General features: G+C 43.9%; 1 protein-coding gene across 1 annotated transcript; it reads left to right on the forward strand.

Annotated features, from left to right (window-relative positions):
* The first annotated feature begins 16,580 nt into the window (after positions 1–16,580).
* FUNDC1 (FUN14 domain containing 1) lies at positions 16,581–23,245 on the forward strand. Its single transcript, XM_073667241.1, has 5 exons — positions 16,581–16,732; positions 18,303–18,459; positions 19,930–20,005; positions 22,318–22,446; positions 22,816–23,245. Exons 1-5 carry the CDS (start codon positions 16,717–16,719, stop codon positions 22,891–22,893), a joined length of 456 nt encoding a protein of 151 aa, XP_073523342.1. The 5' UTR covers positions 16,581–16,716; the 3' UTR covers positions 22,894–23,245.
* Positions 23,246–25,153: the final 1,908 nt, after the last annotated feature.

Genomic DNA, 25,153 nt, shown 5'->3' on the forward strand with positions numbered 1-25,153 from the left:
GAGGAGAAATGAGGAATGAAGAGGCGGTAATAGTTAGCGAATCCCAGAAACCGCTGAATAGCCTTCAACCCCTCAGGTCGGGGCCATTTTAAGACGGCAGACACCTTCTCGGGATCCATCCGCAGTCTGGTCTCAGAGATGATATACCCCAAAAATGGTAGGGAGGTCTGGTCAAAGAGGCATTTCTCGTACTTTGCATACAGGCGATTCTTCCGGAGCCTCAGCCGTACCTGACGAACATCCCTCCGGTGAGAGAACAGATCAGAGGAGAACACCAAGATATCGTCCAAGTACACCATCACGCAGGAATACAGGAGATCTCGGAAGATGTCGTTCACTAACTCCTGGAAGACGGTTGGAGCATTACAGAGACCGAAGGGCATCACGCGGTACTCGTAGTGACCATCCCGAGTGTTGAATGCTGTCTTCCACTCGTCTCCCTGGCGAATCCGGACCAGATTGTGCACCCCACGAAGATTGAGCATATTGAAAATTTTCGCGCCTTTTAGGTGGTCAAACAGCTCCGAGATGAGAGGCAGGGGGTATTTATTTTTGATGGTGATCTGGTTTAGGCCCCTATAGTCGATACATGGACGAAGTGAACCATCTTTCTTTTTGACAAAGAAGAATCCTGCTCTAGCCAGAGAGGTGGATTTCTGGATAAATCCCCTAGCAAGATTCTCTTCTATGTACTCAGACATAGCACGGGTCTCGGCCAGCGACAAGGGGTAGATTCGCCCTCGAGGAGGTGAAGCACCAGGTATTAGGTCGATGGGGCAATCATACAGCCTATGAGGTGGTAGTGTCTCAGCCTCCTTTTTATCGAAGATGTCCGCAAACGAACAGTAGGGTGCCGGCAGGCCAGGTAGGTTAGCTGGATTAGACAGAGGTCGAGCAGGACGAATCAGACAGAACTTATGACATTCCTGACCCCAACGGAGCACCTCACCCGAGCTCCAATTCAGGACGGGCTCATGTCTCCGTAACCAAGGCAGGCCAAGCAGAAGGGGGTGAGAGAGACCGGACAGCACGTAAAAGGAGATCCTCTCTGAATGTTGCATTCCCACCTGAAGAGTCACAGGCTCAGTGACAAACAAGATGGTCTCAGAGAGAAGCTTTCCATCCACAGAGGAAACCACTAAAGGATCAGCCAGACGTATGGTAGGAATCTGATATCGCACCACAACGGCCTGTTGAATGAGGTTCCCAGTGGCTCAAGAATCCAGATAGGCAGTCACGAAGAAGCGGGTCTCACCACTGGTAACCAAAATGGACAGAGTCAAGGGCGGAGAGGAAGAACTTTTGCCTAGGACGACCTCTCCGAGCGGTCCTAGACACTGGAGTTTCCCGGACTCACTGGACAGGAGCGGATAAGATGCTCTGTACTGCCACAGTAGAAGCAACTCCCCTCGGCGCGGCAGACCTCCTTGCGAGACTTGACCATCTTAACTTGGTCTATTTGCATTGACTCTGGAGAAGACACCGGAGGGGATGCTGGTTGTGAAAGGTTGGGGCGAAGCGCAGGGGTCTTCTCTCACAGGTTGCCTCCTTAGAACGCTCCTGAAAAAGGATGTCGATCCGTGTAGCTAATGACACCAGGTCGTCCAGAGAGGGAGTTATGTCATGACCGGCTAGCTCATCCTTGATCCACCCGGAATGGCCCTCCCAAAAGGTGGACACCAGAGCCTCATTGTTCCAGGCAAGTTCAGATGCGAGGGTGCGGAAGCGCATGGCTTACTGCCCCACAGAATATTTTCGTCCGGGCTCATCGAACACCTTCCGGAAAGCCGCGAGGGAGGTCCGGAGGTCGGACACCAGAGGATCCCCTCTCTTCCACAGAGGGTTAAGCCACGCCAACGCCTCTCCGGTGAGGTGAGCCATGATGAATGCCACCTTGCCCCGGTCGGAGGTGAACTGGTGTGCCAGGAGCTCAAAGTGCAGCGTGCACTGATTTATGAAGCCCCGACATAGGGCAGGGTTACCACCAAAACCAGGGCCAGCGAGGCGCAGAAAGCCGGGGTCCTAAGCCGGATGCCACAGCGCCACTGGGTTGAGGTGCGGCTGGAGCGCGTGCCGCTTGGTTAGAGGCGGACACAGTTGGGGTGGACAGCGCGTCCAGGCGGGAGTTGACTGTCCGCAGATAGGACAGGATAGTATCCTGTTGGGATCTCTGGTGAGAGACCTCTTGGTACAGGTCTGAGAGCGAAGGAGCCTGGGAGCCACCGGATTCCATGGCCTGTGCAAACTGTTACGGATCCAGGGGTGGAACCTCTGTGCTGTGATACAAAGAGGGACCAGAGGGGCATAACTAAGTGCCTACCCAGACCAACTCTGGCCACACGGCAGCTTAGTCGACTCTGTGAACCAAGGTGGGACCGGGAAGGTAAAGCAGGTGCAACTCTGGGACTGACCTTGTGTGAGAGCAGGCGACTCCCACGGGACTGATGGCCGAGGTGGCCGGGCACAGCAGATGAGCACGGCTGATAGACATGCAGGCAGGCATGGTTGATAGACAGGCTGGCGGGCACTGGAACCTGAGGACTGAGGAGAGTGTTAGCACACAAACAACAATCTTACACAGGCACCTCCATTTTGGAGGAGGTGCCTTATACAAGAGCAGTCCATCGGCCATTGGCCAGGGACTCTTTAGGACGGCGTGCGCGGCCCCTTTAAGAGGGAGGGAGCGCGCACGCGCGTGCACCCTACGTACAGTGCCCGGGGAACTGTGCGCGGTGCGCTCACCCCGGGCAGACGCTGGGGGGGGGAGCTGGAGGACACGGGACCGGGACCGCGGTGGGAGGCAGAGACGCCGACGCTACACAAAGGCTTCCTAAGCATCTAAAAAGGTCCCTTAGTCTGTTTCAGTAGGCTGCACAATCATGGGCAAGACTGATTTGACAGATGTCCAGAAAGCAGTCATTAACACGCTCCACAAGGTCCCACAGTTCCAATTTTCATTTGGAAATCAAGGTCCCAGAGTCTGGAGGAAGAGTGGAGAGGCACACAATCCAAGCTGCTTGAGGTCTAGTATGAAGTTTCCACAATCAGTGATGGTTTGGGGAGCCATGTTATCTGCTGGTGTAGGTCCACTGTGTTTTATCAAGTCCAAAGTCAGCGCAGCTGTCTATCAGGAAATTTTAGAGCACTTCATGCTTCCCTCTGCCGACAAACTTTTTGGAGATGGAAATGTCATTCTCCAGCAGGACTTGGCATCTGTCCACACTGCCAAAAGTACCAATACCTGGTTTAAAAACAACAGTATCACTGTGCTTGATTGGCCAGCAAACTCGCCTGACCTTAACCCCATAGAGAATCTATGGGGTATTGTCAAGAGGAAGATGAGAGACACCAGACCCAACAATGCAGACGAGCTGAAGGCTGCTATCAAAGCAACCTGGGCTTCCATAACACCTCAGCAATGTCACAGGTTGATCGCCTCCATGCCACGCCGCATTGATGCAGTAATTGATGCAAAAGGAGCCCCGACCAAGTATTGAGTGCATTTACTGAACATATGTTTCAGTAGGCCAACATTTCGGATTTTAAAAACATTTTTCAAGCTGTTGTTATAAACTATTCTAATTTACTGAGATAATGACTTTTGTGTTTTCATTGGCTGTAAGCCATAATCATCAACATTAACAGAAATAAACACTTGAAATAGATCACTCTGTTTCTAATGACTCTATATAATATATGAGTTTCATTTTTTGTATTGAAGAAATTAAATAAATTAACTTTTTGATTATATTCTAATTTAGTGAGATGCACCTGTATCTCTCTGATTTAAGGGCATGAAAATTCAAAGTTTGAAAATTGCGAAATTTTCGACAAATTTCCGATTTTTTCACAAATAAAAACAAGTCATATCAAATAAATTTCACTACTATCATGAAGTACAATATATCACGAAAAAACAATCTCAGAATCAGGGGAATCCGTTGAAGCATTCCAGAGTTATTACCTCATAAAGTGACACTGGTCAGAATTGTAAAAATTGGCCTGGTCATTAACGCGCAAACCACCTTCGCGGGTAAAGGAGTTAAAAACATATTAAAAACGCAGCTTCACATCTGCATTAGAAACGCATCAAATAAGGGGAAAAATATTGTAATTGTGGAATTTGGTGCGGACATCTGCAGAAAACAAAAAACACAGTATTTCTGCAACATGTGAACACGGCCTTACAGACATAAAAAAGCCAGATGTCGTATAGTGAAGCTGTATAAGGATGAGAAAGTTCTGGTGGTGAATAAACAAAAATTAAATCCATAAGTTCCAACTAAAGATGAGCAGGACGCACAGATGACGTTCCACCGGCCCTGACTAATCAAAAGCCGCGCTGGGGATGCCTGAAGGTAAAATATTCACAGCCACCTGTCCAGCCGCCGGAAGGTAAGAGATTCGTAGCCTCCTGTCCAGCCATCAAGTAACACTGACCTGGACGCTGGACCAGAGACCCGTGAATCGATCAACTCATCTCTAGTCCCAACTGCCCTATATACAACGGACAGTCCCGGATTTAGGTCTACGCCCTGCAGTCTCAGGCGTCTGCTGAATTTCCCTTACTACCACCACCCCTCTGACATCTCCTACTGACAGGGTAGAAAGAAATGGTAAATGGGCGAGGATTGGGGCGTGGCCACAAATTTGAGTGCACCGCATGATCTGTCCCTATTTCTGTTCTTCAAAATTTGGGAGGTGTGATGAACCCGTAGCCGCCATCTTGGTAATGATAAATCATATCCAGGGATGGCCACACTTCAGCAGCCCCCACCCTTGGGACCTTCTGTTAAAACGTCAACTAGATAGTTTCCCCCATCAGGCTCCTGTGAGATAAGAAGCCCCAGGGCCTACTTAACACTTGAATGCTAGGAGCTTCAAAGACTTCGAGAGGAAACACAGCCAGCAGGGGGGGGGTGCTTCGTCCATCTGTAACTGACCATTTGTCCCATAGGACTAGTTTCTTTGTCTGTCACAAGCATGGAGGCATAAGATATAGAAACATGAATAGTACAAGCATGTTGCGTGGGATGGGCCAATAAAAAAATATCACGGCGTCCCGGAGCCATTGCGCACACAAGCCTCCGCGGTAGACGTTGGTACGTGCTCTGGAAGCCAAGATATAGCGCTGAGCCATTCCTGAGGACCGTATGGTATCATAATTGATATCAAAAGGTCGGTTACGGCGGCCCGAATCCATGGGAACCCCTGGGGTATCCTGAGACCATCCCAGAAGAAGTTATTGGGTTCCTTAGAATTTGGGCTTCTGATCGAAGTTAGACCTGAGGGTGGAGACTGAGCCAGCTGACCTCACCAGCAGTGGGCGGGACGGGGCAGGTAAGATAGCAGGACAGACAAGAGATAAGTCAGTCTTGACCCAAGAGTGGTGTGCTGAACATCTGAGCACCAGCTGAGGCCACCAAGGGGAGGAGCAGTCTGACCATGCGGTGGTAGGCCTCAGCCTGTAACAAAGAACCGTGCCTGCGACCGCAGAATCCTCTCCCTGCGTCACAAGAAAATCAAGAAACCGGTAACTGATATGCTGTGGTGATTCTGTGTGTTGTATTCCATTGTTGTATAGTTTAGCCTGACCTTATACCTGTGTATATTTAGTTGTATATCGTGTATCTAGTGTATTATTATAATCAATTACCTCAAGTAATTGTGGGCCTGCCTTTTATTCTGCATAACGAACGCACGTCCATGTGAGCTCGGCTCAAGCCAAAAACGCTACCCAGGGTTGGTTCCTGACCCGATATAGGCCCATTCACGGACTGGGCGTATATCTAAAATAGGGACTGGTGGCAGCATACCAACTGGGGATTGGGGAAGGCTGGTAGTGACGGTCAGAGGTTCAGATATATATATTCCTGGCGCGGCCAAGGAAGATATATATACCGCCCTCACTACAGAGGGCCCCGATACCCAGTAGGTTACAGGACAGTCTCTCTGGCGACCGCTTATCCTAGGTGCAGTTCCTTGACTGACCTGAGGCTAAGAGGGCGCTAGCGAGTTGTGCTGTGTAGTGACGTTACGGTTTAGTGACGTTGAAGGGATAACACTCTACCGTGTTCCCTGCGCTGGTTGCAGCTACCTGGCACTACTTTCTCTAGGTGCAGTACCTTGACTGACCTGAGAGGTAAGGGGGCGCCAGAGAGCTGCACCCACCGGCCGGCTTTCATCACAGGAGGTATGAGTTGGGGTTAGACCCAAGTACTATAATAGACTAGTTCTGTGTTTTGTGCTTTGTATTATGGCCATTTATGGTCTTTTTAAATGTTTTTAATCATTGTTTGTGGCTTGTTGTATTGTATTGTATGAAGTTTTAATAAAATATGCTTAGGTAATCACCTTTGTATACATACTTCTTTTCCTCTCCCAAATTTATTATGGTTTTTGTATGTTTGGGTTGATCCCTACTTACGGGAGTTGTGCCCTCCAAAAACCTTGTTCTTTAACACAGCAGATGCTGTGGCCTTCAGTAGACCCCCAGCTGCTATGACAACTTAAAGAAGTTGTACACTACTTTATATTACCCCCCCCCCCCCAATGTATCCCCCCGGGGCCCCTAAGACTTTCTGTAAATACCTTATGTTGCTGATAATGCCTGTGAGCGGCGCTATCAGTGGCCGCTCACAGGCATCACGTGACCCCGCGCTGACGTCACGACAAGTGAGGTGTGACTCAGCGCTGGACTCCCCGCGGTGGCTGCTGGGTTGTGGGCGGGGTTACCCCTGCATCACACCCAGCATCCAACACGTGCTTTCCCAATGAATGGGGAGAAGCAGAGCGAGCGATGGATGCCGGGTGTGACGCGGGGGGTAACCACGCCCACAGCCTGGCATCCAACTGGAACACGGAAGACAAAGACCCCCGGCTGCTGCTAGTACTTGTCGTGACATCAGAGGATGTCAGAGCCGGTTGCAGCCGGGGGTCAAGTGATGCCTGTGAGCGGCCAGTGAGAGCGCAGCTCACAAGCATTATCTGCACCGTAAGGTATTTACAAAAAGTTTTAGGGGCCCTGGGGGGATACACTGGGGGGGGGGGGTAATCTAAAGTAGTGTACAACCCCTTTAATGTGATTGTCAGGGGGACTGGGTTGTCAATGGGTACTGAAAACAACTCCTCCCCCGTTCTTTAAGGGAATCTGTCACCAGATTTTTGCCCTCTAATCTGAGAGCAGCATAATGTAGACAGAGAATCTGATTCCAGTGATGTGTCACTTAGTGGCCTGTTTGCCGTAGTTTTAATATAATCACTGTTTTGTCAGCAGGAGACTATCACTATGGGTCTAGTAAACCTGCTGCCATGTAATCCAACCATGCCCCACTGATTGGCAACTTTGCCAGACATCTGTGTACACTGTGCATAGGCCAATCAGTGGTGTGGGTGGGGTTATACAGGGCTCAGCATTCAGAGAACTGGTAGATCTGCAGCAGATAAAACAGTGATTTTGTCAAAACTGCAGCAGTTGCTCAGTAAGTGATACTTAGCTGGAATCGGGCTCTGTGAAAAAAATGTGGCAAAACAGTCAAAAATAAAGTGAATTTTTGATTGCCACAAAATTTAAGAACCACACACTCCATTTTGATGAATTTGGTGCAAAAGACGCCAGCAAATACCACAAAACAAAAGAAGAAATGTGAATTTAAAAAAATCACAAATGATGAACAAGGCCCTAAATTACCTCCTCTCCCACAAGGGTCGTATTTTTTTTCTATTTTTCGGCAACTGGGAGAGGTTCTTGTCCTGAGATATGCCAGGCTTCAGATTTGTCAAATAAATGATAAATATGATGACTTCTCATTTCCTACCCTAATATATAATGATTTTGAATACAATCTGTATATCTCCTTGGAAATGTTTGTTCCTTTCTCACAGTTTATTGCTAAACCTTAATTTTGGAAAACATTCAATAAGAATCTACTTAGAAAACAAGAATTTCATTAGTAAAATTTAGGAATAATTTCTCCAAAAAATGTTTTCTTAACCATAAAGCTTAAAGAGGTTGTCAACTACTTTATCATTGCTGACCTATCCTCAGGATAAGTCATCAATGTCTGATCGGTCAGGGTCCGACACCCAGCACCCCTGTTGATCAGCTGTTACTGATGTTGGCGACGGCTGCCGCCAGCCGGGCATGCTCAATATCTTCTGATAGTGGCCGCAGCCAGGTACTGCATATCCGCCTCCTATTGATTTGAATACCCAAAAGTGACACCATTCTAAAAACTGCACCCCTCAAGGTGCTCAAAACCACATTCAAGAAGTTTATTAACCCTTTTGGTGCTTCACAGGAATTGATGGAATTTGGAAAAAAAATGAACATATAGCATTTCACAAAAATTTTAATTTAGATCCACATTTTTTTTTATTTTCACAAGAGTAACAGGAGAAAATGAACCTCAAAATTTCATGAGCAAATTCTCCTGAGTACACCGATACCCCATACGTGGGTGAAAACTGCTGTTTGGGCCGCATGGCAGGGCTCGGAAGGGTAGGAGCATCGTTTGACTTTTTGAACGCAAAAATGGCTGGAATAGAGAGTGGACGCCATGTCGCATTCGGAGAGCCTCTGATGTGCCTAAACACTGGTAGCCCCCACAAGTGACCCCATTTTGGAAACTAGACCCCTCAAGGAATGTATCTAAATGTGTGGTGAGCACCTTTAACCCCCAGATACTTCACAGAAGTTTATAACGTTGAGCCATGAAAACAAAAAAATCGAATTTTTCCCACAAAAATTTTCTTTTAACCCCAATTTTTTTATTTTCACAAGGGTAACAGGAGAAAATGGACCTCAATATTTGTTGTGCAATTTCTCCTGAGTATGCCGATACCCCATATGTGGTCGAAAACTACTTTTGAAGCACAATGCAAAGCTCAAAAGTGCCATATTGGAGTTCAGAGTTTGCTGGAATGGTTTGAGGGTGCCATTTCACATTGGCAGAGCCTTTGAGGTGCCAGAACAGCAGAAACTACCAGTAAGTGACCCCATTTTACAAACTACACCTCTCAATGAATTCCTCTAGGGGTGCAGTGAGCATGTTGACACCACATGTGCTTCACAAAAATATATATCATTGGGCGGTGAAGAAAAAATTACGTTTTACTAAAATATTGTTTTAGCCTAAAGTTTTTAATTTTTCTAAGAGCTAATAGTAAAAAAGGACCTCATAGTTTGTTGTGCAATTTCACCTGATTGCGCCAATGCCCTGCGTGTAATCGGGAACTACTTTTGAGGCACAGTGCAAAACTCAGAAGGGAAGGAGCACCATATTATAGTGCAAATTTTACTGTTATGGTTTGAGGGTGCCATGACCCCCATAAGTGACCTCATTTTACAAACTACACCTCTCAATGAATTCATCTAAGGGTGCAGTGATCATATTGACACCACAGGTGTGTCACAGAATTTTAAACCATTGGGTGGTGAAGAAAAAATAATTACATATTAACCACAAAAAATTTGTTTTACATTTTCACATGAGGAAATGAGTAGAAATGGCCCCAAAATGTGTCACACAGTTTCTGCGGAACGTGGAAATACCTCATATGTGGCTGTACAGTACGGCTTAGCCACACTGCGAGACTCGGGAGGGAATTAGCGCTATTTACCTCCTGGAGAGCAGATTTTCCTAGAATAGTTTGCGGACTCCATATACAGAACCCCTACGTGCTAGAAGAGCAGAATACCCCCTCAAGTGACCCCATTTTGAAAATTATACCCCTGCAAGACATGTGAACGCTAAATGTGGTTTAGGCACACTATGGAGCTCAGAAGGGAGGAGGGCATTTGGATTTGAGAGTTCAGAATTCGCTGGATTTCTTTTCAGGGTTGGGGGGGGGGTCATAGCGTTTTTCCAGAGCCTTTGTACTACAAGTAGCCTGGATGCCCCCTATATTTCCGTTAACAGATGACTGACCTGATTGGGAATTTGCTTTTTTGTGGATTGAGTTTGAGCTTTTATGGGGAACATTTTAGATAATGTTTGGGATCACATTTTTCCTGCGCTCTACTTTGAGCACTGACTTTGGGGTTTTCATCTAAATCTCCAAGTGATGTGATTCAGATGAAACCGAGGGATCCATTCACTATAATGAGGCAGCAGATTTACTCTGGACTTCATCTGGCCTCTGGTCAGCAGGGTCCTTCTTTTCAGAAGTGCACAAAACTATGGCTGACGGCACTTTTATGCACTCCTAAAAAGATGGACACCGCCGGATCATAGGCCAGGCAGCATCCACAGTGCCTCCATCTACTTCATTGTAGGCAATCTTCCACCGAGTGTTCGGTCTGAATCACGTATTTCTGAGATTTACATGGAAACCCAAATTTATGCGCTCAGCACAGAGCGCAGGATAAATTTGAGCGGGGCCTTACTGCGATCTTTTGGAGGCAGAATAAACAAATCAACAGCAGGTGAAGAATTGGTTTTATTTATTTTTTACGCTGCTCCTTGTGCGGTATAAGTGACTTTATTCTTTGGTCGGTGCAATTACAGGGATACCAGATTTATATTGTTTTTTTCTTGTTGGCTGCTATCACACACTAAGAGACCCTTTTTTTGCATTCCCATATTTTGATAGCAATAATTTTTCCTTATTTCTTCCGACAGTCATGTGACAGCTTGTTTTTAGCGGAACGAGTTGATGTTTTTATTGGTACCATTTTCAGGCACATGACATTTTTTGATCGCTTTCTATTCTAATTTTTGGGAGGCAGAATGAACAAAAAACAGCAAGTCAGAAATTATTTTTTTTTGTTTTTTTTTTATGCCGTTCCGTATGTGGTAAAATTGATAAGGCAGCTTTATTCTTCTGGTCAGTACGATTACAAAGATGTCACATTTATGTATTTTTTTTATGTTTTGGCGCTTTTACACAATAAAAACTTTTATAGAAAGAAAATTATTTTTGCATCGCTTTATCCTGAGAGCTATAACTTTTTTCATTTTTGCGCAGACGGAGCTGTGTGGTGGCTTGTTTTTTTGCAGGACAAAATAACGTTTTCAGTGACACCATTTTTTTACATTTGTCTTTTTTTCGAGTTTTCTTCCACTTTTTTCAGTGGCATGATGAAACTTTTTTTTTTTATGGCGATCACTAGTGTGACACTTTTACAGATTGGGTCGTTCCAGACGTGGTCATACGAAATGTGCACTTTTTTTATTTAATTTTTTTTACATAAAAATGTGCATTTATTAGTGTAATTTTTTTATTATTATTTTGTAAAAACATTTTTAATATTGTTACAATTTTTTTTTTACTTAGTGCCTTTATGGAACTTTCACTTTTTTTTTTTTCATGATGACCCCAGGTCACAATGACAACAATCGGGCCCCTGTGATGATGTCACAGAGTTACCGATCTGAGCTCCCTCCCTCTGCCTGCCTCCTAAATGTTGCGACCCCTCTCGATCATAGCATTTAGGGGCTTAACTCCTTTACGACCTTAGACTTATGCATACGTCCGGGTCGCCTGTTACTTACCGACCTTGGACGTATGGATATGTCTAGGCGATTTTGTGTGCACAGAGGCTGTGCGCGTGCGATTGCCACCGGGTGTCAGCTGATTCTGACAGCTGACACCCGGCTCTCAGTGCCAGGAGCGGTGCCCGCACTGCGCCCGGCACTTTAAACCCCTAAATGCTGTGATTGCAGCTTTTAGCGAACAGGCAGAGGGACAGAAGCTCCTCTGCTCTTGGATTGAAGACCCCGCGACATCATCACGGGGTCCTCATCATTGCTATGGCGACATCCGAGTCATCAGGCACTAGCAAGGTACTAAAATCATGCGCAGTGCATGATCTAACTAACTTGAGTCTGCAGGGCTGACAGCTATAAGGCATAGCAGTGATCCTGCATTGCTATGCCTTATAACAGTGATCAGACTGCAGAAAGTGAAAGTCCCATAGTGGGACAAAGTAAAAAAGTTTAAAAAAAAAAAAAAAAAAGTTGTCAAAATATTTTTTAATAAAATCACAAAATAATAAAAATATATATAGATATTGCACCCATAAATAAATATTATTCTGGAAAACAAACAAACAATAAAAGTACACATATTTGGTATCGCTGCATCCGGAACGACCTGACCTATAAAACTTTTCCAATAGTTAATCCCTTTAGTGAACATGGTAAGAAAGAAAAAAAAACAAGGCAAAATACAATGCTTTATCATTATACCGCCGAATAAAATAGTGGAATAAAACGCAAACAAAAAAACGAATGTAAATAAAAATGGTATCTCTGAAAACGTTATCTTGTCCAGCAAAAAAACAAGCCGCCATACAGCTCCCTCAGCTGAAAAATAAAAAAGTTATAGCTCTCAGAATAAACCGATGCAAAAATAATAATAATATTTTTTATTGTGTAAAAGCACCAAAACATAAAAAATACATAAACCCACAGTGTCCGTCTTTTTATTAGGTGTGCATAAAAGTGCCGTTGGCCACAGTTTTGTGCACCTCTGAAAAAAAAGGACACCTCTGAACAGAGGCCAGATGGAGTCCAGAGTAACTCTGCTGCTTTATTATAGTGAATGGATCCCTCGGGGGTTTCAACTTAATTACGTCACTCTGAGATTTAAATGGAAACCCCGATATCAGTGCTCAGCGTAGCGCACTGGATAAATGGGAACATTTTACATAACATTTTGGATCACAATAAAAGTTTTGACTCAATCCACACAAAAAAGCAAGTCCCCACTCAGGTCTGTCATCTGTTAATGGAAATATAGGGGGCTTCCACATTACTAGTAGCACAAAGGCTGTGGAAAAGCAAAATAGCCCTTGCCCCCCAAAAGGAATTCAGCCAATTCTGTGCTCCTAAATCCAAATGCCCTCCCCCCCTTCTGAGCCCCACAGTGTGCCTAAACCACAGTTATCGTTCACATGTTTGGCATTTCTGTAGCGATGAGAGTCCGCCTAATTTATGGGTGCATGTCTCCAAAAGCAAGAGCTAGGCAGAATGTACTGGTCACTACAACATACTGGTCACTACGGCAGTTTGCAATTTTCACTCAGAAACATCCACTGCAGCTTGATTCTGGACTACACCCATGTATTTAAAATCCTCACCACACCTGTAGATAAATTCACAAAGGCGTATGATTTCCAAAGTGGGGTCCTACTATTCTAGGAAAATCTGCGCTCCAGGAAGTCAAATAGCGCTCTGTCCCTCCTGAGTCTCACTATGTAGCTGGGGTATTTCTACATTCAGCAGAAATTGTGTGACAAATTTTGGTGCCATTTTTACCCATTTCCCAGTGTAAAAATGTAAAATCTGGGGCTAAAACAAAACTTTGGTGGTAAAAATGTAATTATTCTTTCTTCACCGCCCAATGGTGTAAAATTCTGTGAGGCACATGTGCCATCAACATGCTCACTGCACCCCTAGATGAATTCATGGAGAGGTGTAGTTTGTAAAATGGGAGTTCTGCTGTTCTGGCACCTCAGGGGCTCTACCAATGTGACATGGCACTGTCAAACCAGTCCAGCAAAATATGAACTCCAATATTGCGCTTCTTCCCTTCTGAGCTTTGCACTGTGCCTCTAAAGTAGTTTTCGACAAAATATGAGGTATCGGTGTACTCCGGAGAAATTGCACAACATTTTTGGGGTCCATTTTCTCCTGTTATCCTTGTGAAAATGAAAAAATTGGGGGCTAAAACAACATTTTTGTGGGAAAAATATTTTCTTTCATTTTCACAGATCAATGTTGTAAAATTCTGTGAAGCACCTGTGGGGTCAAGGTGCTCACCACACATCTAGAATTCCTTGAGGGGTGTAGTTTCCAAAATGGGGTCACTTGTGGGGGTTTCCACTGTTTAGGCACATTAGGTGCCCTCCAAATGCAACATGGCGTCCGCTAATTATTCCAGCAAATTTTGCATTCAAAAAGTCAAATGGCGCTCCTTCCCTTCCAAGCCCTGCTGTGCGCCCAAACAGTAGTTTTCCTCCACATATTGGGTATCAGCGTACTCAGGAGAAATTGCACAACAAATTGTACGGTGCAATTTTACCTTTATGAAAATGCAAAATTTGGGGCTAAAAAACATTTTTGTGGGAAATATGTGAAATTTTTATTTTCACGGCTCAATGTTATAAACTTCTGTGAAGCACTTGGGGGTTCAAGGTGCTCACCACACATCTAGATAAGTTACCTGAGGGGTCTAGATTCCAAAATGGTGTCAGTTGTGGGGGGGGTTCCACTGTTTAGGCACATCAGGGGTTCTCCAAACGCAGCATGGCAAACGCTAATTATTCCAGCAAATTTTGAGTTCAAAATTTCAAATGGCGCTCCTTCCCTTCTGAACCCCGCCTCCTGGTACCCTTGCGAAAATAAAAAAAATTGGGTCTAAAGTAACATTTTTGAGAAACAAAGTTAAATGTTCATTTTTTTTCTTCCACATTCCAAAAATTCCTGTGAAGCACCTGAAGGGTTAATAAACTTCTTGAACGTGGTTTTGAGCACCTTGAGGGGTTCAATTTTTAGAATGGTGTCACTTTGGGGTATTTTCTGTCGTATAGACCCCTCAAAGTGACTTCAAATGTGATGTGGTCCCTAAAAAAATGATTTTGTAAATTTTGTTGGAAAAATTAGAAATCGCTGGTCAACTTTTAACCCTTCTAACAAAAAAAATGTAGTTTCAAAAATGGTGCAGATGTAAAGTAGACATGTGGGAAATGTTATTTATTAATTATTTTGTGCAACATATCTCTCTGATTTAAGGGCAGAAGGATTCAAAGCTTGAAAATTGCAAAATTTTCTCCAAATTTCTGTTTTTTTTCCACAAATAAATGCAAGTCATATAGAAGAAATTGTATCACTATCATGAAGTACAATATGTCACGAAAAAAACAATCTCAAAATCAGTGGGATCCGTTGAAGCGTTCCAGAGTTATTTCCTCATAAAGTGACAGTGGCAAGAATTGTAAAATTTGGCCTGGTCATTAAAGGGAATCTGTCACCCCCTGGGAGATATGAGACCTCTAATATGGTCATACAGGTGATAGAAATGTAAATCTATTCCTACCTGTATACCTCATATTAGAGGTCTGGTTGCAGTGAAATGTCTTTTTATTCTTTCAAGTTTCTGACGCTTGCAGGCTGGGGAAAGGGAAGAAATCCCCGCCTCCTGTTTGAATTATCATTTCCCCCCCTCCCCTGCACGTTACAGTGCCCTGTGATGTGCAGTTCCATAGCCAAATGCCGCGCCTGCGCAATTTACCTTGTAAGCAAGGCGCACTTTATCCTCCCGTCTATGTTCAGGTATGTTGTGCGCAGGCGTCAGTGAGTCACTGTGACTTCCGCTCCAGTGACCTCTGACGTGCGCAACACTAAGGTGCTCTCCCCACTACCTCCCGGCATCGTCATTGCTAAGGAACCATATTGTATATATGTATACATATATATATGTATGGTCCTAACGATGACGATGTCGGGAGGAAGTGGGGTGCAAACCTTTGGTCACGGAACGGAAGTTTCTTCCGGTTCCTGTTCCCCTTCCTGCAAGCATCAAAAAGTTGAAAGAATAAAAAGACATTTCACTGCAACAAAACCTCTAATATGAGGCATACAGGTAAGTATAGATTCACATTTCTATCACCTGTATGCCCATATTAGAGGTCAGATAAGTGCCTGGGGGTGCCAGATTTCCTTTAACATACAAACAAAGTCCAAATAGTGTGCACTCCTTTCAAGGTGTGGTGCACTTAGGGAATCACTATGAATCGGAAAAAGAAAAGCATTTGAAAGAAGGGTTAATCAACACGTGAGTGCTGGGGCTTTTCTTTTTCTGATTAACGTGCAAACAGCCTTGCGGGGTAAAGGGGTTAAACAGCCAGGGGTGGTGCTGGCACCTTCTTTGGCTGTTAGTGCAGAAGCTTGGCCACTTTAAAGGGGTTGTCCAGTCTTACACTACAAGTCCGCAGTCATTCTCTGTGACTGCACAGAGCACATAGAGTGCTCGCTGTGAAGATTCTCTGGTGCAGGGAATGGCGGTTATGTGACCACAAGTATGTGCTCTACATACTCCGGGCACATTCAGACTAGATGGACGCAGCCTCGCTCAATACAAGTGTACTAAGCAAGACCGGAAAAAGTCTAGTGGGACTGTGGCCGGGAGTGCACATAGCGCCTACTTGTGGTCACATGAGCGCCACTCCCAGCACCAGTGAATCCTCACAGTGCTGGGCTCGCTGCCAGGTACTTCTGCTCTCATAGCTCTGTCACGTGGCACACAGTGGCCTCACTGAGATTCCTGGCCTTTTCATAACAATTCCATGCAGCATTGAAGGTAAAGGAAACCTGCACTGCCCCCATTAAAATTCACTAGGGTGCCACAGTGACGTGAGCTACGGTATTAGTGTGAACAACGCTTCACCAGACGCACTACATATCTGGCACTCGCTTTTCTATGTAACATGACGACAGTTCCTGAGTAACTCAGCGCCGGCCCCTTTATGGGCAAAACAGGAACCATGTGCACGTGACGGGGACTCCGCCCCGGACACCAGGAACCGAAACAAAGGCCCAGCGTCCTCCACGTCCCTACCACAAGCTGAATCCGAACTGCGTCACACAGGTCTCCAGGGCGCACGTCAACTCTGAAAGACAATGGGCGGAGTTTATTGCGGAAGTGTGACGTCCGGAACCCGGAAGCGTGCGTGACGTGATTACGTGAGCTACCAAAATATCAAGAGCAATCATGGCGGACAGGAGAGGTGGGAGACGAGCGGGTTATTCGGGTTGTGGTGTGAGATCGTTTACTGGTGACCGCATTCACGTCATGTTCAGTAGATGTCAGGTTATAACGCAGCTGTGTGAGCGGAGGCTCCAGTGCATAGGATGTGTACGGGGGGGGCAGTGGGCAGAGCTGCTGCTAATAGCTGTGTGCAGCACACATAGAGGTGGGGGTGAGGTGGTAGTAGGGGAACAGTCAGGGGGTGAGGAGCAGTTGGGAGGGGGTTGGTGTCAGGGGACCCCAGAAGACTTATCTCTTATTATAAATTGCTTTAGGAGGAGTACACATACAACAGGAAGATGCAAAATCTTAACTAAAAATGCAGGGATGATCTATAGAATATGATGCCACAGGGGGTCAAAAAACAGGGAGGGTGATTGTGACTGATTCGCCCTACCTCGATTCCCTTCCTGGCCGCGGAGGTCTGGTATAATGGGCAGCTGTCCCTATATGCCCCTTCCAGCCTAAGACACACATTCAACATATCAAATACTGTTGAAAAATTGTATAGGGGTGAAAAATTCCACTATCCACTCAAATAGGTGCAATATCAAGTTCTATCTAATATACCTAATTTGGACATCAGCAGCAGTATACAAGACAGACCCCCTATAGAGTATGACTAGAAAGATATTCTGTCATTATAACCTGCACCAATTATCCTTCATAGTGACTCTATGTATAGCCGACAATGTAGCTGTTTCAGTCATAAAGAGACCTATCAATAAGATGTTACTTGGCATTAGTAAATCTTCATCTTCCCTTTGTTTGCCCATCATCTTGACACGTGTGTGTCCCCCCCCCCCCCCCAGCTTATGGTCATACAGGGATTCATCAGAGGTCTCACTCAATGGGAATCACAGTATCCAGGCCAAGCCAGGATGATAGGCAAAGAAAGCCAAGATGAAGATGCTTTTTCCTAACTTATTTCTAATGGGGGAAAATATCACTGAGGTGTAGAGATAATGAGTAGTGTTCATTGAGCGTGTATTGTTAACCCTTTCGGTGAGCACGCTCTTGTGCACTGCAAAAATACTCGGCGAGCACCTGAGTGTACTCGCCGAAAGGGTTAACAATACACACTCTTTCAACCCTAATAATGGGATCTCACTTGTAAAACAAGCACCACGTCTCTTCCAACTCGGCTGTATAATAGGTGCATGTTTGGCCTGTCGCTGGCTGACCACACATCGCTGAAAATAAGCGCTGAGATAACTGGCATGTTGCTTTACTGTGCAGCTGCCACCTTGTTCTAGTCATCAGTTATTCATATAAGGCAGTGACCACTCATGTTTTGAGTTTTCCTCAGAGACATCTTTATTTTCCCACATAAGTAGCAACGCACATCAACATGACCGCTGCACCCAATTGCTGGTTAGCATGTATGGCATGTCGTTACTAATGGAAAAATCAAGAGGTTGTCAGAAATCAGTAGAGGATTAATTGGGTGTGTGTTGTGTGGGTTTTTATTTTCTCCTGGTACCCCTCTCACCTTCCAATGATCCCATTAAAATGAACACAATGTATGTTTTTGTTTGTTTGTTCCAAAGATCCCAGCAGTGATGATGATTCCTATGAAGTGTTGGACATTACAGAATACGCTAGACGTCACCATTGGTGGAGTCGAGTTTTTGGCCGAAATTCTGGACCCTTGACAGAAAAGTATTCTGTAGCAACACAGATTGTCATGGGTGGAGTGACCGGCTGGTAAGAAGTGTTCTGTGTGTAAATTGGTAATGAGTCAATGTTTTTACAGCCATAAAGGCTGGATCTAAAGATCGTTTGTGAGTGTGCACACAACACTAAGTATACTTCAGTATTAGTGATGAGTGCCAGTGCTCGTTACTCGGGTATGCACTGAGTAGCGCGGGTGCTCGAGTGACATGTTCAAGTCCCCGCGGCCGCATGTTTCACGGCTTTTGGCAACAAAGCATGCGGGGCATTGCCTGACAAACATGCGCCTACACTACTCAGTGCATACCCGAGCATCCTCAGGAAACTCGAGTAACAAGCACTTGCCCTCATCACTACTCGGCATATATTGATTTTTACAGTATTCAGATATTTTTATAGTTATGTACAGGATCCTCTGTGAATGTGCTCACCAATGGGGTTCATAGATAGAAAGGAAAAGCTTAAAGAGGTTGTGCAGTTCTTGGGGTGGGGGGCTGGTAGAAAATAACAGAAAAAAAAAACAAGTCACCTCTTCAGTCTCCCACCTAATCAAGTCCATTAGCTGAGCCACATCATAGCGAGGGCCATTGAACATAGTACAGCATGTCATAACGGGCAACTTGTTTCCAATGACTGGAGCATCTGTGGGGGATTGTCAGAAGGTGAAAGGTGGGGTGTAGTGTTTTCTTATCAAGAATATATTTTCTGCTGGGGCATATTTATACACAGCAGAATTGTTAGAGATTTGACTACTTAAAATAAGCTTCATTCACCTATACGAGATTTGGTGTTTGTTTCTGGTGCGAGCACATGACTTCTGCGATCAGATGAAAAGGACAATAACAGAACTTTAGCCAGTCTTTTCCATGTGAAGCTACTGTTACAGATTCTCCAGGTTTTTTATATTAGGATGATTTCTAGTTTCGCTGCTGCTTTTGTCCCCCTGATGCATGTAATTCACAATGTCTTTATGTTCATACTTCCAGATTCACCATGAGTGTTACTTTCTACCAGTAGCTTTTTATTGGTCCTTGTTTTTTTTTTACACTTGATAAAATGTACACTGATTTAAAGGGGTATTCCCATCTCCAAGATCCTATCCCATTATGTAGTAGGTGTAATAATAATAGTAATAGCAAATATCTCCAATTAGAAATGTAGTATAGTATTTTTGATTCGCTATGCCACTTACCTCATGTGTGCCTGCACATGACCTTGGGTATCCACGGTTACGACCACTAGCTGCTAGCTTTCACTTTATCAGTGGACGTAACCGTGGATACCTAATGTTCCTAAGGTCCTGTGATGCCTGCACATGAGGAAAGAGACATGGCGAATCAAAAATACTATACTGCATTTCTAATTGGAGGTATTTGCTAATATTATTATTTTTACACCTACCACACATTGGGAGAGGATTTTGGTGATGTCAATACTTCTTTAAGTTTTCTGTTGCTTTCTATGTTTATTAATATATATATTTTTTTTCTTTCTTGTATTCAGGTGTGCAGGGTTTTTGTTTCAGAAGGTTGGAAAGCTCGCAGCTACTGCAGTTGGTGGTGGCTTTCTTCTGCTTCAGGTAATACAGTAATTCTTTGGGTTTGGATGTCTAGAAAATCCTTCTAGTCCCTTCCGTCTACTCAAGTCTTTATTTACTATATATTAACTCGTATCAGAAGAAAATAACTTTATTTTTTGGAGAGGCGAGTCTACAGACAGCATATGCTTAGGAAACCTTTCTTCCTTTGGCACAACAAAGCTCATGATAATTGCATAAAATCATTTATAGGTCAATGAGAATATCATTGTATATAAGGTGGACAAGAAGGGGTTAATTAAACTTCCTTTTCACCAAGACGGTCTACATTAGCTGAGATCATTTAGATAAATTTGTCATGGAGTACTAAAGCATCAAAGAGTAGACAAGGTGGTAAAACACATGATCCTCTGTTGGAAGGAATGGTCATCTCCCAGCGCTTCAGGCCTTGAGGGGCCCTTATTTTATACCAATACAGTACAGACCAAAAGTTTGGACACACCTTCTTATTTAAAGATTTTTCTGTATTTTCATGACTATGAAAATTGTACATTCACACTGAAGGCATCAAAACTATGAATTAACACATGTGGAATTGTATACTTAACAAAAAAGTGTGAAACAACTGAAAATATGTCTCATATTCTAGGTTCTTCAAAGTAGTCACCTTTTGCTTTGATGACTGCTTTGCACACTTTTGGCATACTCTTGATGAGCTTCAAGAGGTAGTCACCGAAAATGGTCTTCCAACAATCTTGAAGGAGTTCCCAGAGATGCTTAGCACTTTTTGGCCCTTTTGCCTTCACTCTGCGGTCCATCTCACCCCAAACCATCTCTATTGGGTTCAGGTCTAGTAAGGTCTGTGGAGGCTAGGTCATCTGGCGTAGCACCCCATCACGCTCCTTCTTGGTCAAATAGCCCTTACACAGCCTGGAGGTGTGTTTGGGGTCATTGTCCTGTTGAAAAATAAATGATGGTCCAACTAAACGCAAACCGGATGGAATAGCATGCCGCTGCAAGATGCTGTGGTAGCTATGCTGGTTCAGTATGCCTGCAATTTTGAATAAATCCCCAACAGTGTCACCAGCAAAGCACCCCCACACCATCACACCTCCTCCTCCATGCTTCACGGTGGGAACCAGGCATGTAGAGTCCATCCGTTGACCTTTTCTGCGTCGCACACAGACACAGTGGTTGGAACGAAAGATCTCAAATTTGGACTCATCAGACCAAAGCACAGATTTCCACTGGTCTAATGTCCATTCCTTGTGTTCTTTAGCCCAAACAGGTCTCTTCTGCTTGTTGCCTGTCCTTAGCAGTCGTTTCCTAGCAGCTATTTTAAAATTAAGGCCTGCTGCACAAAGTCTCCTCTTAACAGTTGTTGTAGAGATGTGTCTGCTGCTAGAACTCTGTGTGGCATTGACCTGGTCTCTAATCTGAGCTGCTGTTAACCTGCGATTTTTGAGGCTGGTGACGCGGATAAACTTATCCTCAGAAGCAGAGGTGACTCTTGGTCTTCCTTTTCTAGGGCGGTCCTCATGTGAGACAGTTTCTTTGTAGCGCTTGATGGTTTTTGCAACTGCACTTGGGGACACTTTCAAAGTTTTCCCAGTTTTTCGGACTGACTGACCTTCATTTCTTAAAGTAATGATGGCCACTCTTTTTTCTTTACTTAGCTGCTTTTTTCTTGCCATAATACAAATTCTAACAGTCTATTCAGTAGGACTATCAGCTGTGTATCCACCTGACTTCTGCACAACACAACTGATGGTCCCAACCCCATTTATAAGGCAAGAAATCCCACTTATTAAACCTGACAGGGCACACATGTGAAGTGAAGACCATTTCCGGTGACTACCTCTTGAAGCTCATCAAGAGAATGCCAAGAGTGTGCAAAGCAGTCTTCAAAGCAAAAGGTGGCTACTTTGAAGAACCTAGAATATAAGACATATTTTCAGTTGTTTCACACTTATTTGTTAAGTATATAATTCCACATGTGTTAATTCATAGTTTTGATGCCTTCAGTGCGAATGTACAATTTTCATAGTTATGAAAATACAGAAAAAATCCTTTAAATGAGGTGTGTCCAAACTTTTGGTCTGTACTGTATGTGCTTGCTGTAGAATCACCTTAGAGGAACCTTTAGCACAAAACGTCTGTTCATACCAAGCACAGACAATTTGTGCTCTGCCATTACAGTAGATGGAGAAGGGTGGAAAAAGATCACTGCAATTGGTTTCAACAGGTTTTGAATTGTTTTTTTTTTGCTGGCAGATTCACAGAAAACAAACAACCAGCAGTAAAGATTTCTACATTGATATTCATTGGCCATATTTTGTGTTTTCTGCTTCTAGATTGCAAGTCATGGCGGGTACATACAAATAGATTGGAAAAGAGTTGAAAAGGATGTAAACAAGGCAAAGAGAAAGATAAAGAAGCAGGCTAATAAGTCTGTACCAGAAATTAACAATTTAATTGAGGAGGTAAGGAAATTTCTTTTAATCACTTGTTTTATGTATTTAATAACTAGTTGTGCATTTTTCCATCCACTGCTGCTGGTTTTGTCAAAAATAAAATTTTAATTGCCTTTTCGCATTTTCCCCTTTTTTTGGGGGGGCTGGGGAGTATAAGGCTACATGAATAGCAAAATGCTCTTTTTCATGCAGTTATTCTGTTTACAAATTTTTCAGTGATGGGCAGCTCAGAATGACCTCTTATTACCTCGCAGAATGTCTCAGCAGTGATTGCCGATTATGGTTATTTTCTATAAGGCTGGTTACAAAGCCTTAACAAGCTGCAGATTGCCACATGTGACAGCTAATCATTGAATGCATTTTTTTTTTCTCTTGCAGTCACAAGATTTTATCAAGCAGAACATTGTAGTGTCCGGGGGATTTGTTGGAGGGTTCTTGCTAGGCCTTGCCTCTTAGGAAGCTGCAAAGAAGAGTGCAATGAGAAGTGTGTTATAAAACTGAAAACTATGGAGGATGCCTGTCTGCTAACAGAGATGCCTAGTTCTGTTTGTTTTCTGTAGAGTGGTCTTCTTGTACATGCGCACCTATGGACTGCTTGCAAAAAAAGGCTCTGGCCTAGTCTGCACAAACATCTCCAGGCTGAACTTTGTATACGTTACACACGAACATTATTTCTGACATTACTACTCACTGACATTAGTTTGTTTCATGAGCAGTTTTTTTCTTTTGTGAATTTATAATGGATATCATTATGATAGGTTTTGAAAAGTTCATGTTAGCGTCTATAAATCTTTTTTTTTTATATATATATATTTATTTAACTGTATTTTTTTCTTTTCTTGACTAGTGCCAAAACTATGTACTGTAATGGCATTTGGAGCCCTATAGGTGAGTTAGTCTTGAAGGAAGAGGAAAAAAAAACTATACTGTGCAATAGATTACCAAGAATTAGACTAGAAGTCACCGAAATAAAGCTGAGTCTATCATTTAGTATTGTGTAGATTTTTCTCTAAAAAATTGATACTGTATACGGTTTATACAAGTAATAGAAAAAATAGATACCAGCTTCTTTAAAAGTCCAAGGTTTATTTATACAAAATTAAAAGCATGAATCCATGGTGTGATCACAGAGGAACGCATTTCAAACGCTCTCCGGCGTTCTGGCTCAGAGTTCCAGAAAGGACCTGTCATGCGTTTACCACAACATAGAGGGGCCAGAAGACCGCGGTGTCTGATTTCACATACTCCTGCACCGATTAGAAACACTTGACCATCACATTAAACAGTGCAGATTTCTGCTAGTAGTGCAGGGGTTCATCTGTTCAGTTGAGAGCTCCTGGAGCTTTTCTGCTTTGATGGTCTCAGCTGTTCAGTGTTGGCCACTCCCCTCTGCGCTATATATATATATATATATAATATCACATACACACACACACACACGCGCCTCTGGCAATCAGGAATTGCTAGTGTTAGGCCACGGCCCCACTATCAGTATTTTTTTTTTTACTCAGGAGTGGGAGCCAAAACCCGGTGAGGAACAATCAGAGAAATGGTATAATAGAAACAAGTCACCAATTCTGCATTTATCACCCAGTCCTGGTTTTGGCTCCCACTCCTGAGAAAAAATCCTGACCAAATACTGATAGTGGGGTTGTGGCCTCAGTTTCATACTACTAGGTTCTGGAGTTGGAGGTGTTGGTTGTTTGAAGGGGCTTTTGGAGTGTTGTTCTAAAGACTTATGCTTGGTGATTTGACTGTGTGCTTATCTTCATCTCTTATTTGGTTTTTCCTTTCCGGTGTTCCACTCTGTTGTTTATGAGTGCATATTTGTATGATTGGTATTTCCATTTATCCCTGTATGTCTTCCTTGTTTGTGTATTCTTATACACTACTACTGCCCACTTCCCTGGGTGGGGGAAGGGACAGATAAAGGCTGATTTAGGAGCTCAGCAAGGCAAAAAGCCACAGCGTCTTCACCATTAGAAGTAATCCATAGATAGCTAGGGTGCTCCTAACTTTAGGGATAGGGAAGGAGCCCCTAGGCCTGGGATATCTAACAGTGTCATGACACGACCCATGCCAATAATTTTAATTTGCTTGGAAGATGCTTAGGACAGAATGTGAAGGCTGCAGCCGATCAGTAGCTGCTGATTGGATGCAGCATTCATTTAATGCACCCACCAGCTGTTGATATCAGGATAAGGTGATTGTGGCAGACACTGCAACTGTGCCCATGAAATACTGGTGTGAAACTATAGTTATAATTAGTTTCACAGCTTTTGGCAATGAAGGGGTGGTCCTATAAACAACATAAATTACCGACCCACAGGATTGATGACACGTGTGAATGAGACTTTAGCCATCATGTAAACCCTTCTTCCCTGCTCCAATAGCTGTTAATAAAGCAGCAGTTGTACATGCTCACTCACACCGGAAGGACTTTGGTTCCCTCTTTCTCATTTTCAATGGAGGTCTCAGCAGTCCTTACCCTTAGCAATCAGACATTTCTAATGGATCCTGTGCAAAGGTGATTTGTGTTGTTTGAGAGAACTCCTTTCATGTAAAATGTTATTCATAAGTGTATACTGGCAACTTTACTAAGGCTACACACAATATGTACACTATGCTTACATTGTGCTTGCATCCTTCAGCAAAAAAGGTGTTTGCTCCATTAAACGGGTTTTATGGTGCTGCTCACTTCTGTATTGGGACGTGC

This window comes from Phyllobates terribilis, unplaced genomic scaffold, assembly GCF_046119375.1.
Source record: "Phyllobates terribilis strain yellow unplaced genomic scaffold, ASM4611937v1 Scaffold_2__4_contigs__length_985480577, whole genome shotgun sequence".
Taxonomy (NCBI): domain Eukaryota; kingdom Metazoa; phylum Chordata; class Amphibia; order Anura; family Dendrobatidae; genus Phyllobates; species Phyllobates terribilis.